The following is a 15,041-nucleotide window of genomic DNA, read 5'->3' on the forward strand; positions in this document are numbered from 1 at the left end:
AAGATTCTGACATATTTTTCCATTTTTTAAGTAATTTTGGATACAGTGCAGCTTTGCAAAATCATAAACGTGATGTAGAAAAAAACCGGCCAAGTGATCTGCATACATTTTGCTGTAGGTCCTTATTTCGTGTTGTCAATGTTAGAGAATGGACACCTAATATTAATGACTTATCTCTATCACGCCTAGCTATTCGATATTTAAAATGTATTGAAGAAAAGCTGATGGGTAAAGATTCAGATAGAAAACCAGCAGATGACGATTGCATATCTTTCTTTAAAATGTTCGGGACACACGTGTATCTGACGAACGTTACTGTAGGTGGAATATTTTCAACTAGTCCCCAAACCACATTACAGAAACATGATGATATAGAGTCGACAATAGCCCTTGTACGAGAAATTCACAACAAAGATATATCAGATCATTTAATCAAAGATACTAAAGCAGAAAGTACAGAAATTAAAGAAATGGAAGACAACGGAAAAGAAAAGCCCATATTAGAAAAAAAAATTGAAGCTGCACATAGAAAACTAGGAGGGCCACAAAATGCCAACTTCTTTTCGGAGTGGAAAGCCGAGTTAATAAAAAATCCAGATACCTGGACTGTAAGTGACATGGGCGAAATTTCGTTCGAGAAATGCATTGGAATTTGGTCTTTGGTGAAAAAGTATCATAGATCATTTTCCAACGCAGAAGAGTTCTCATGTTTTTTGGCAGAAATGTGGATGAATCATGTTGCTCATGGAATTCAGTGTTCTGATCTGTTGAGATGCTCATGGCAGACTTTTGTTGAAACATTGAAGTCCAAACTTTCAACACCTTCAATCAGCTGCTATCTGGAATCACTGAGGGATTTACTACAGTATTTAGAACATAAGGTGGCTCTAGTTGGAAAACCTATGGTTATGGAGGCGGTGGATATTTTTTCAGAGCCATGTGTTGTTACTTTATTCAAAGAAAGTGCAAAATACAAAACACCAGTAAATATTTGCTTTCAAATTCTTACTACCAAATTAAACATTTTACAAATAGAAAGAAGGGGATCATCTTTAGCATCTGAGCATTCATGGATTGCATCAGACTATTTCATTCCAGGTATGTTATCACAGAGAGAATTGAATAACGTTGAGGCGTTATTGGATATATTAGAATCTGAGCTGTTACCAGGATTTGATGCTCTGCAAGCATACTATGATGCTGTTCCCAAAAAAGTACAATCATTAACGAAATGTGAACTCAAAGACACCGTGCAAAAATTACTCCAGAAGCTGATAGATAGAGAGGAATATCCAGAAGCTCTGCTTCTTCTTGTCATTCTCATATACATTGGGTATCACTTCAAGAAAAAAGAAATTCTAACAGATATCACATTTGAGCTTCTGGCAGATTTCATATCATCGGCAAAAGGAGAAATTTCTCTGGCTAAGAAATACAAAGATCGGGAAAGTCAAGAGGCGTGGTTGCTGTTGAGGTTGGTTTTCAAACTAGACACACAATACCGGATATACGATGCTTCCATTGTACTTGCAAATGAGTTGAACAATTTCCGTTGCTTTCTGATGGAAAAGAATTTCATATTACATTCCAAAATCAAAAATGCTTTGGATTCAAAGCACAAAAAAGATTGCCCACATGCAGTTATCCATTCGTTAGCAAAAATATCCAGATATCCATGTGAGATGTTTGATGGCGAAACGATGAGAAAAATATCTTCTAAGAATCCAGAATTTGTTCCTGATATTCCAAGTGATGATCCACTATACCATATGATAGAAAAATTCGGGATGGAAGACTTTTTCCCACGTAAACTTTCAACAAAACATGTTTTGCAGTTGAGTGATGCCTTGTTCACAACCCGTCCAACGAAACTGAAAGATATACCATGGACTGTATTCCAGCATATCATAGCCATGAACTTTAATTTCAGAGATACAGTTTTGTCTGGGTTTTTTAAACAAAAACCGAAATTAAAAAAGAGGCACCCAATGGATGTTTTTCTTGCTCTTTGGCATTGTTGCGATCCATTTTTGAAAAAACTCCTCGCATCAAAAATCGCCACCTGTCAACTTGCTCTCCCTTTCATATATGAGGATATAACATCCAGAGATCAACTAACTATGTCACTTTGGCCAATTCGTGATATTTTCATTGACGACAGTCCGGATTCTGTTTTGACCAAATCTCTAATGACTGTTGGTTTTATAAGAGTTGGAGAATTGAAGTCAATATCGAAATCAAAAATAATAAATAAGATGATGAGGGGAGAAAGTAATGACCACGATACGTTTTACCACAGAGATTGTGCCCTGGCGGAAAGTAAACGATTAATTTCCAACGGACTTGTTGAAATTACTTGGTATGTACCTAAAACAAACAATGGTGATGATGTAGATTCTACCAAAACAGAAGAAGTGTTGAAAGAATTTTCTCAACCAATATGCATCTTGAATATGCGGGGAGATGCGAAAGATTTTAGGACCCAGCTTTCAGCGTTACTCGCACTTTCAGATGTGGTAGTTGTCATGTCTGAATTTGAGAATTTGAATGATGAACAATCTCTTCAAGTGTTAAAAGAAGTGCAGAGCAGTCCATCGATTGCAATAATCATGGCAGACTTCCCAAACAGTGTCGAAAACGAAGATATAGAAGAAGAAAGTGACGACGAAGAGGAGAAAATAGAAGAGGAAAACGATGAGAGAGAAGAAAGAAATGACATGTCATTAGAAGAGCATTCTGGAGAAGATTTACATCTTTTCTTTGAAGTAAAAACGGGTTTAAATCATCAAAGCAGATTATTTATTTCCACTCTGGATAATGGAAAGACATTAAATCAAAGTGGCCTTAAAGATCGCCTTACCACACAAATCATATCAGCAGTAAAGCATATCAAATGTCTGCAAAGCCTGGAGGGAAAGACTATGCTATTGCCAACATCCGTTACAGTAGATGAAGATAATGAAAGATCAAAATATGGCTCAAATTTGAGTGAAATAGTTTTTGCAGATGTTGAATCAGTAAATATGATACAGGGAAATCAAATAAAAGACAAAGTACTTCCTTTACAGCGAGATGATATATGGCACACTTGGTGTTTGATGCAAAAACGTTGCTTTCGTTCAGGAAAAACGAGTCTTTTTGAAAACGTACATCAAAAAACTCTGATGAAGACTCTTAGATTGTGGCAGGTGATGTATGGTCTGGAGACTCAAAATACAATTGTAAAATTTGTAAATGTTTTGGCAAGCTATATTGATGATAAAGAAACCATCACTTATTTTCTGCACAATATGAAAATCCAGATGGGCCTTTTATCCAGACAGGTAATGCCTAAGCTTACCAACGATCTCTTTAAAACTTTCAAGAAATTCGAAACTCTGAGGTCGCAAAGTGACGTCGACAAAAAGAAGTTGGAAACAATGAAGTCGCAAATAAAAAGCAAGCAGAAAATTCTGGCTAATGCTTCGTTCGGTTTAGAACATTTTTTCAGAGAAATGGGACAATTGTACGAGTCATTCTTGCATTGCATTGAAACAATGTTTATTCGAGTATCGAGTAAAACAAAACTTGTCCTAGAGAAAATGCCACAAATTGCTGCAAAACTTCTTGTATGGGGTCATCCACTCGAGATCATGGACGGAGATACAGCGTCAGTTCCTGAAAATTGGATTAAAGCTGTATTCAAGGAGATAGGATCAATCATTGGAGAAAACAAAACGATGTATGTAATTTCAATTTTAGGAATCCAAAGTTCTGGTAAATCAACTCTGCTAAACACAATGTTTGGTATGCAATTTTCTGTTAGTGCTGGAAGATGTACACGTGGAATTTATGCGCAACTTATCCCCGTAGACAAGGCAAAGTCTAGTCTCAGATTTGATTATGCTTTGATTCTAGATACAGAAGGATTAAGAGCTCCAGAGTCAGCAGGGGAGAAGCATGTTCATGATAACGAGCTTGCAACGCTCGTCATAGGCCTAGCAGACGTTGCGCTGATCAATATAAAAGGGGAAACTCTAGCTGACATGCAAGATGTGCTTGAAATTGTACTTCATGCATTGATAAGGTTAAAGAATGCAAATGAGAAGTTGAATATTAAAAAATCGTGCGTCTTTCTTCATCAAAATGTATCAGCGTCCAATGCAAAGATGAACACTTTTACGGGTAGTCAGAAGGTTGATGCCGTCTTGAATGAAATGACAAACATTATTGCTAAGCAGGAAAAGATAGCAAATATTACGCAGCTCAACGATGTTTTGGTATTTAATCCCGATGAAAATGTCATCCATATACCGGATTTGTGGCTAGGTATTCCTCCAATGGCCCCAGCAAGTCAAGAATATAGCAAGAAGGTGGTTCAGGTCGCCAAACGCATTCTAGTTGACTTATGTGAAAACAAAAACAGCTTTCTCAATTGTGAAAACACAAGTCTTCACCTACACAATCTTTGGAAAGGAATTCTTTCAGAAGACTTTGTATTCAGTTTTAAAAATGTTTTGGAAATGAAAGCGTTTACATTGTTGGAAACTGAATTTCAGAAAATCATTTGGACTTTGGAAGCATTCAAGCTGGAAAATATTCAAACTAAAGTATGTGAGATAGGCTATAGCGAAACATTAAAGGGGCTTCAAAGTACCTTCACAGACATTGCATGTCGTTTTCATAAAAACCTTGAGGAGAAAACCAAACAATGTAAAAAAGAACTTCAAACGTTTTTTGAAACGTCTGAATTAAGTGATTACATGGTACATTGGAGAGCACATAAAACAGAAGAACTCACATCTATTTCCAGGAAAATAGCAACTGAAATACATGCAAAAATGCAAAGAGAAGGAACAAAATGTGAAGAACTTCTTAAAAGCAAACAGAAGTTGTCATTAGTTAAAAGAAAAGTGATTGATAAGGCAATGGAATTTGCAACGACAGACAACAATGAGAAAGATCGAATGAGTGAGACAGAGATTAGAAGCAAATTTCGGGATTTATGGAAAACATGGCTTAAGGAACTCGCCCCAGACGTTTCCACGTACATTATCCAGTCAAAAATAACAGAGATGAAAACAGAAATCAAACGTGAGATCAGGAAGAAATTTTCTAATCAAAAGGCTTTGTATGAAAAGATGTCAGACATGAAACTTCCATCAGTAAAAACGCTTAAGGACTGCATCAAGACAGAAGATATGGATGTCAAAGACATCGAAGTGACTGTCATTAAAGAGAAAAGCAGTGTTTATGGCAACTACAACCCAGAAAAGAAAAGGGAATATCTTTCAAATAAAAATTATTTCAAGAAAGCAAAGGATATTCTTGATATGATTTTTTCGCAGATAGAGGATTTTATGGAAAAACAGGATAAACACGTAGAATTCAATTCCGCTCATTTTATTGAAGTGTTGAAATATGTAACGGTTGGTTTTCGTGATCATAATGATGGAAGTGATACTCATGGATTCATGATAACAACAACACTGGAGATAAAGACAGTATTGATGGTAGAGGGGTATGTCATCAAGCAATTTGAGCAGCATATAAGAGATTATGAAACTGACAATAGTTTGAGATCAAAAATGGCAAAGTATGAAAATGAAGTGGAATCATTGTTTGTGACTACGTACCTTCAAGCAGCGAATGAAGAGATGGCAACATTGATCATATCTGAACATCTAAAAAATGCTCTCAACAACACACTGATTAAAGACCTATCTATAAGAATTAGGCAGCAAGTAGTCAGTGACTTTGGATATAGAAAGGGACCACTGATAAAAGCAGTACTTACAGATTTGGCGAAAAAACACAAATTCAGTGATTACATTCTCTACATTAGAAATCCAAAATATTTCGTGGAGTTATGGATAAAAGAATACACTAGCATGGTCTTCGAGAGAAAGCACCCAAATCAGGTTTCGGAATTGCAGTATTACATGAACAGATATCTAGAAAGATTATGTGATACTGTACAAAAATGCGCAACTGATGCATGTAAGAAAATCACAAAAAGCGCTCGGACAAGTCCTTGGGAGTATTGGATTGAATGTTTTATATCCGAACTGGAAAATGAAGATGTCCACGTATCTCGTAATTTCTTTCAACAGCTTTTTCAATTAAAAGTGGAACATTTTGGAAATCTTTTCGAAAACATTAGGAGACATTTAAATATATATCGAAATTCCACCCTGGCTACATTCAAGGGTGTCCATCTTTCATGTATGCAATGGGGCGACACTAATCCTTATGAAGAAATAATGAAAATACTTTGGCACTGTGATAAAAACTGTCCATGGTGTTTAGAGCCGTGTGTCTTGTCGTCATTCGAAAATAATCATTTCTGTCCACAACATAGACCAGCTGGTATCGTAGGATTAACGTGGGTTGATACTGGGAAATTGGCGTGTGAAACTTGTGAATTTGATATTAAAAGTAACTCTGTGAGGAAATGTGGCAACTGGTGCAAATGCGACCCAAAAACGAATGAGAGCCATCCTTATAGAGAATACAAAAAATATATGAAGGAACCATGGGATATATCTGGTTCTTCAGATATTTCATCTTCAAAATATTGGAACTGGGTTTTACGAGAATTTGAAAAAGATTTTGTAAAATATTACAATGCCGATTCGCCTGATTTTCCAGAATCTATTTTTTTCAGAGTTACGTTAGCGGAAGCTATAAATAGTCTTAGTGTGTACTTGTAAAGATGTAATCTATTCCACAGAGAAGCAATTGAACGAATACACCTCCTGACATAGTGCAGATTCAAGGTTGTTAGAATCATTTTTCATGGGGATAGGATGGGGCCACAATAGGGGCTCAAAGTTTTACATACTATATGACATATTACAAATAAAGATTCAAGGCAATAATGCAAGTCAATAAATCTTACAAAGGGCATACATATGCTTTCCCTACAGGAATCTATTCCAATGAAGCAAGTAAAATACAAACATTTTAGGTCACTGATTTTGACTACGGATAACTCCGTTTACCTGATCACGATATAGGTTTCACGGCGGCTGTGATAGGTCGACAGGGAATGCTTATTCCTCCTAAGCACCTGATTCCACCTCTGGTGTGTCCAGGGGTCCGTGTTTGCCCAATTATTTATTTTGTATTGCTTATAGGAGTTATGAGATTGATCACTGCTCGTTATCTTCACCTCTCATATCGCTATTGGTCTGTGTCCTACGTCGTCCATTCACATCTTCTTCCCAAAAACTACTGGGCCAATATTGACCAAATTTGGTATGTAGCATCAGTAGTTAAACGAGATCAGAAACTGTAAATTTCATGACCCCCACCCTATGGTGCCTAAATTTTGGTAAAAATTGTAAAATTGGTGTATTTCTTTAAAAATCTTCTTTACTCTCGTGCATCTAGCAGAGAAAGTAAGTATATAGTAATGATGAGCAAGGGAGTTTCTACCAAAATATTAAATTTCATGACCTTCAGGGTAAGGGTTCTGACCCAAGGGTGGGGCCAAATTTGATATATAGTGTTTATGTGTATAACCCTTAAATAATGTACTCTTCAGTGCTATTGATATTTAATTGAAACTAAATGGACTTTAGAAGGAGCAGATAATAATTTACTTTAATTGCAAATTTGATGAACCTAGGGGTAGGATTTTTTGTATTAAGGTGGGACCAAAAGGGTCAGTTATTAAATGTGTGAACAATAGAAACTCTTTTTTAATAACTACTATTCCAACTCTTTTTAAATTTGACATGAAGCATCTTTGGAACAAGGGAGATATAAACTGTGAATTTCAGGATTCCGCATCCCTGGGACCTTAGAGGCTCAACAAAACTGCCCAAAGTTGACCAATTTTCAAACAAAACATTTCTCTATAACTGCACATGTTTAAGAAAAACTAAATATATAGTGGTGTACAGCAGGGATGCTTCTACCAAAATTGTAAATTTCATGCTCCACGGGGTAGGGGTCTGATCATACGGTAGAGACAAACGTACTATATAGTGTTAAAACACTTAAATATCTTCTTTAGTGTTATTGATACTAAATTTAAACTAAATGGATATTTAGAAAGAACAGGTGGTCCTTTACCGAAATTGTAAATTTGATGATCCCAGGTGTAGGGGTTTGATATCAGGGTGCGGCCAAAATACTCAGCTATCAAATGTGTGAACAATAGAAATTTTTAACCTCTTGATGGGACATACATTGTAAGTTTCAGGATTCCTGCACCCTTATGGCCTTAGGAGTGGGGCAAAAACTCCCCAAAATTGACCTTTTTTTCATTTTTGTCTGTAGAACCACATATGGGTTCTGATCCCAGGGTGGGCCAAACTTAGTATATAGTGTTTATGTGTAAGTTTGATGAGGCTGTTTAAAACCTAAAGGCATACTTATGAATAGCAGAAAAGGCTGTTCCAAAAATAGTAAATTTCACAACCCAGGGTTTTGACTCTAGGATGAGTCCAAATTAGTCATATGCTTTAATGTTTTATTGTAAATACACCAACTATATTATGTAAAGCTTTTCACCAGTGTATGAACTTTTGAGGGCATTGAAGTTTTAAGGACACTCCTTGCTCTATACTGGTTTTGAACATTAGAATTTGATTGAGAATTTAGAACAGGAATTTCTTCCTAGATTCCATAGCCATTTCACCAGTGTATGAACTTTTGAGGGCATTGAAGTTTTAAGGACACTCCTTGCTCTATACTGGTTTTGAACATTAGAATTTGATTGAGAATTTAGAACAGGAATTTCTTCCTAGATTCCATAGCCATTGGGAGTAGTGATACTTTATCACAAGTACTCAGGTGATAGTTAGATACTTACTCAGTTTCACTAAGGAAACCATGTTGAGTATCGCATTCAATTGATTATCAATGTAACATCAATCTGGATAAATCATCTGGGACAGTGCATGTGTGGTATTTTTTGTTGATGGTAACGCCGTTATCTTATATGTATGAACCGACGAATGTAAGATATCAGTAATTAGTGATTATCGTCGCGTATATAGCACAAAATGTTATTTAAAAGGCTTCAAAAACTGTTCGCAATCCTACTCATTTAATTTTGATAATAAAACCAACTCAAATTCCTTGATTTTCTGCCTGTAAATTTCTGCCACTAGGATCCCCATGTATATACAAGAATGTCCACTGCAGCGGCAGCATAACACCGTGGTTATAACTAGCCACCTTCTAAAAATACACTACCAAAAATTGACATTACTCCAAATCTCTGGTGTGAACCTCTTTAAGGAATCCTAAATTACATTTACTTAAGGATTGTCATTGTGATCTTGACATTATTCCAGGATATGACTAAGACTTCACAAAAGTCATCTAAAATTATATTAATAGAGAAGGTTGGTACAAGTACATTGTACATGTTTTTATGGATATTTATTTTGAGCACCAACCTTGTAACCTTTGTGACCAATGTCAACAATAGATGAATAGACAGCATCAACCACTAGTTCACAACACCGGTTAACAATGGAATACTAGTCCAAGGCCAAGTTTCTGTTTAAGATTGTGTTGTCATTAGTTATGTAACTAAGATTATAGTGATTCGCTATGTGTGATAATAGTATAGTGAGATTGTATGCATGTAGATCATGCATGGAGTAGTTTTAGGAGTACAACAGCGTTATGAACTGTCATGTGTTTTATCACAGTGATTTGATTATTTGATCAATATATTGTGGAGGTTAGAAGGGTTGGATCACCTTTGGCTAGATAACTTAGTGGTTATATCACCCAAGTACCTGGTAGTGATAAAAAGTTGTCAGGTTTGATACCCCGATTATTCTCCTTCTTCACCCCAATGATTGTCTATTTATACAATCTACTGTAAAGCCTAAAAGCTGATTTTACATTTTTTCTTGCAACATCCAGGAACTATCTGACTGTCACAATTTACGGGGCAATGCTTTCCTCAACGTCACTATGACGCCATTGCATTGTTTACATCAATGTTCGTTACAACTGTTGTTTTATTGTTTTGTAAAACGTCAGAAGATATTCATTAAACACCAATGTTTTACTTTTCTGTTGCCTTTTTTTTTTTAATCTTAATTTATGTAATATATATAACTTGTTATTTGGTATAACTTGCAATTCAAATGAACCCTATACCATTAATAAATTGTAATCTCTTCACTGGTGTTTTCATTTCGATGTGTTCACCATTTACTAGTTTTACTAGAACCATTGTACCGATTGTTTTGGACGTTCAACTGAACTGTTCTTGTTATACTCATTGATTGATTGATTGTATCTTGCTTAACGTCCCACTCAAGAATGTTTCACTCATATGGAGACGTCACCATTGCTGGTGAAGGCCTGCAAAATTAAAACCTATGCCCTGCGCTTATGGGCTTTGAGCACGGAGAGTTCTTTATCGTGCCATGCCTGACACTGCATGAAAATTATGGTTTCCATGTTGCGGAAACTGTGCGGAAACTTAAGAAAAGAAATGGTTTATGCAAGGTTTCGGTTTGGAAACTTCAAGTTTACATGGGCTTTACGGAGTCCGTAAACTTAGGCCGTCCCCGATTCTAGGTGGTTTACGCAGCGGAAACTTGCGGAAACTTAAGGTTTCTGTACTGTGTCCGCACTACTGAAACTAGTCGCCACCCTTGGTTTACTCAAGGTTTCCGCACAGATTACGCCTACTTACACTACTTCACAATCTAGATTTACGCAGTGTGACAAATGGTTTACGGAGTGCGTAAACCTAGGCCGTCCCCGTTTCTAGGTGGTTTACGCAGCGGAAACTTGCGGAAACCTAGGGTTTCTACACTGTTTTCGCACTACTGAAACTAGTCGCCACCCAAGGTGTCTGCACTACTTAAACTTCTTCACAATCTAGGTTTATGCAGTGCGGAAATCTCCAGAAACTTATCAACATGAATAGCCTACTCTTCTCTAAAATATAACATAATTGAATCAAGGCTATGTACGCACCGTCACACTTTAATATCAGTGATATAAATTGTGCTCCTGAAATTTACCAACCATTCAGCAAAGGTTATGCAAACCAATTCTCTATTCATTGAATAAAATGTTTAAAATCTGAGATATTACCAACCACAAATTTTAAAACAAAACACAAACATTTTATATACAATGCAGTTTTTATTAAAGATTCAAAGACTTATAAATATAAAGATTATTGAAAAATAACATTAACAATCTGAAGCTTGGTTAAACAATATAGGACATGCACAGCAGTACAAGTGTAAACAAGAAATGAATCAGAGACATGTATACCTCCATGGTACAAAATTGAAAAGGGTTACAAACATGTATCATTTAATTGATAAAAAGTGATGTAGTACCAAAAATTATTCAAACATATTGAGCATACAATATCTTTCCATGTCCAGAGTGGATTAACCCTTGACCATGTGACCTCAAAATCAACAGGGAACATTTACTCCTTAGGATGTACCAGTATAGTAAGTTTGATGTCTGTCATGCAAATAAGTCTTAAAATATAAAGGAGACAATATATTACTATGTCCAGTTTGACCATTGACAACGTGTATCAAAATCAATAGGCATTTAATCTCCTCCCTACAATGTACCAGTGTACTAAGTTTAATGACTGTCAAGCAAAGGGTTCTTGAGATATTGAGTTATGTCCAGAGCAGGGTTCGAAATTAGCATGTCCGTCAGTCTGTGACTGGTTAAAAGTCTGACAGACTGACTGGGACTGGTTAATTTAATTTTCTAAAGCATCATTTTGGAAAATATACTTATGAAATCTTATAAACACATTCAGCTCGACTTGAGACATAAAAAATCAGCTTCAAGCCCTGAAGATTGAGTGTATTGACCTCAAAACCACTAGGGTCATTTACTTCTTAAGATGTACCAGTGTGCCAAGTTTGATGTCTGTCAAGCAAAGGGTTCTCAAGATATTGAGTGGTCAGTATCTTCCAATGTCCAGTTTGACCTTTGACCATGTAACTTCAAAATCTCTAAGGGTCATTTACCTCTTAAGATTTACCAGTGTACCAAGATTGATGTCTGTCAAGCAAAGGGTTCTCAAGATATTGAGTGGTCAGTATCTCCCTATGTCCAGTTTGACCTTTGACCATGTGACCTCAAATTCACTAAGGGTCATGTACATCTTAAGACGCACCATTGTACCAAGTTTGATGTCTGTCAAGCAAAGGGTTCTCAAGATATTGAATGGTCAGTATCTTCCTATGTCCAGTTTGACCTTTGACTATGTGACCTTAAAATCCCTTGGAGCCATCTACTTCTGAGGATGTACCAGTGTACCAAGTTTGATGGATGCCAAGCAAATTAGCGTTTTCACCCAGTGTGATGTGACACGGGGCCTCTTTTTTGCGGCCTCATTCGATGCAACGCCTCATTTAGTAGCCTCAAACAACAAGCAAGGGGTACTGATGGTCCATTCTAACCCAGATCCCCACGGTACCCTTTTATACTGGTTCCGGTTACATTATGATTTTGTGTAGTGACTTGATATGTGTGTGAGTAGTACAGGGACTTGTTTTTTTTAAGTCTTGTGGAGACATGATATGTGTTAGTATTGTAGTGACTGTGATGTCAAAACAGAAATGTGTCGTGCATTAATAGATATGATGTATTATATCATGTTGAAATGGATCAGCTGTCTTTTTAACACAGTGGGTAAGGCTAGAAATACATATAGCCCTTGAAAAGAGGGGACATATTGGTGTACCTGACGGTGAGGTGGTAGACAAAGAGTTGTCCGATCAATATTTTAGTCAATAGTCAATCCAAATATCATAAGATATTCTACAATCAATATTTTGAGAGCCACCCTTTGTTTGATACATCAAACCAAGCACAGGTTTCCCCTAAGCTGTAGATGATCTTTATTGATTTTGAGGTTAAAAGATCAAGGTTAAAGCTGCACATAGTAAGGTATTGTCAACTAAACATCATCAAAGAATCCTTTGCTTATACAACAGAAAAATCGCTATATTGTGGATATCCACATCCGCCCTTGCTGCCCTGGGTTGAACTCAAGACCCACGGAACCAAATCTCCCAGTAGCGTGTGGTCAGCGCTAGAGGATTTGTTCCGCAGGCCATGAGTTCAATCGCGAGCAGGGAAGGATTTTGGTATCCAAAATATGGTGAATATTTTGGGGCTTTCTATTAAATATTTCTGCTCTAATGACGGTTACAGTATATGTTTATTTAAAATTTCAATGGAATTTGTGTGCCTTAATCAATATTTTTCAATAAATTGATGGTATTGGGCAGCAGGCTTAGTCTCTACGAGCCCTCTCCTTTAATACTTTCAGCATACCCATCATCGACTACATTATGATGTTTGTTACAAACCAGAATGATGTAGTGTGAATCATGAAAAAATGCAATATGTTGGTTTTAAAATTATTCAAATCGCAATAGACACGCATTTCTTACGATTTCATAAATCGTAAGAAATCCATTTGAACAAGTTTCAATTTTAGTATTATTTTGAGGTGTAGATAGAGAACAGTGATCGATCTCATAATTCCTATAAGGACTATAAAATTCATAGTAGGACAAACACGGATCCCTTGGCATAAGATAGGTAGGATCAGGTGCATTGGGATGAGTAGGCATCCCCTCTCGACCGGCCACATCTGCCGTGAGCAATATACCTTGATTGGGAAAACTGAATAATCCGCAGTGTAAACCTATTGTAGAACGTTCTAACAATTATTCAGATAATTCTAAAGGAATATCCGAATATTTTTGCGATCTTATGCCTCAATCAAATTGTTCTGGTTCAGACACTAAGACTTAGTTAGTACTCGTTAGTACTGCGTTAGAACGATTTTTAATTGCAGTGTTTAGAAATTTTATTCTAACGGTACAAAGATGCTGTCGCATCAAAGATCTGCATTTTATCAGATTGCTGTCGTATATGAAAATCTGACAGTTTCTAAAGCATATCATGACGCTGTCAATAAATACCTTGAATTTCATTAGCTGTTCAAGCACTTTATAAAACAGGCGAAAACGGGGTGAGGGTATATTTACATGACTTAACATTTTTGTAATTATTTTGAAGTTAGCAAACCTTATATCATTTTTTAGAACTATTTAAATATCACAATAGACTCGTATGTTACACATTCAATATACAATTACGTGTACCTTAAAGCACAGTGTACACGTGGACGTAATCATTCATTGATTGACACGCTGCACCTTAAATCTGACACTGCAATATCTGGGGAAGGGTGTGCAGTACAGTACTAACCAGACCCAACCTGACACTCAAGCAGTCCCAGAAAGCAGTCCCGGGGACTACTCTCGGACTGCTCTCTCAAAAAGTGGGACTGCTCTAGAAAGCAATCCCAGCGGTCCCAGCAATCCCCAGGACTGCTTTCTGGGACTGCTTTGTTCAGCCAAGCGTGAATGAATCACGTGATGTTATGATTGACAAGAAAGCAAGTACATTGTACCTTTATACTTTTTCTACTTTGTAACTAGGTATATGTCTGAACATGCACCAGACAGACCCAACCTGACAGAAATCAGTCCCAGAGCAGTCCCACAGCAGTCCCAGTAAACAAACCGAAAAGCAGTCCCAGCGGTCCCAGGGACAGTAGGCGGGGTTAAAATAACTAGTGGGAGGAGCTAAGCAGACAGTGAGATTATCAATAAACATTGTCGATACTCGCTGGAGCGCGTCAATACGGTAGTCGAAATTGAAGATAAATGACTTACAATGTAATTAAAGGGAAAAAACAATACATTATACATGAAAACAGCACATATTCAAAATACTGATGTGACAATTGTCATGAATTTATAACAAAATGATAGTTTATGAATACGAGTGAACAAAAACGTACATACAGAGTTGATAAGTCTGATAACCACAATTTTACAACGTAAAATCAACTGACGTCCATGTTCTCTCTTGTTGTTGATCTTCATTATCTATTTTTTTAATATTTCATACATGTGAAGTGTATCTTGGGTTTTCCCTTCATATTGAAGCTACCGACCCCATACCCCATCTCCCCTCAGGAATCATCTATAAACTCGTATATCTAA

General features: G+C 36.6%; 1 protein-coding gene across 1 annotated transcript; it reads left to right on the plus strand.

Annotated features, from left to right (window-relative positions):
* Positions 1 to 224: 224 nt before the first annotated feature.
* Positions 225 to 14,550, plus strand: LOC130049731 (interferon-induced very large GTPase 1-like). The gene is made up of 2 exons (XM_056147681.1): positions 225 to 5,914; positions 14,472 to 14,550. Exons 1-2 carry the CDS (start codon positions 225 to 227, stop codon positions 14,548 to 14,550), a joined length of 5,769 nt encoding a protein of 1,922 aa, XP_056003656.1.
* The last annotated feature ends 491 nt before the right edge of the window (positions 14,551 to 15,041 follow it).

The sequence above is a fragment of the Ostrea edulis genome, chromosome 8 (genome assembly GCF_947568905.1).
Source record: "Ostrea edulis chromosome 8, xbOstEdul1.1, whole genome shotgun sequence".
Classification (NCBI taxonomy): Eukaryota; Metazoa; Mollusca; class Bivalvia; order Ostreida; family Ostreidae; genus Ostrea; species Ostrea edulis.

Coding starts and splice junctions, on each gene's coding strand:
- LOC130049731 (XM_056147681.1), top strand. CDS start 225: ATGGGTAAAGATTCAGATAGAAAACCAGCAGATGACGATTGCATATCT. Junction 5,915..14,471: donor AATCAGGTTTCGGAATTGCA/GTATTACATGAA, acceptor CTTTGTAACTAG/GTATATGTCTGAACATGCAC.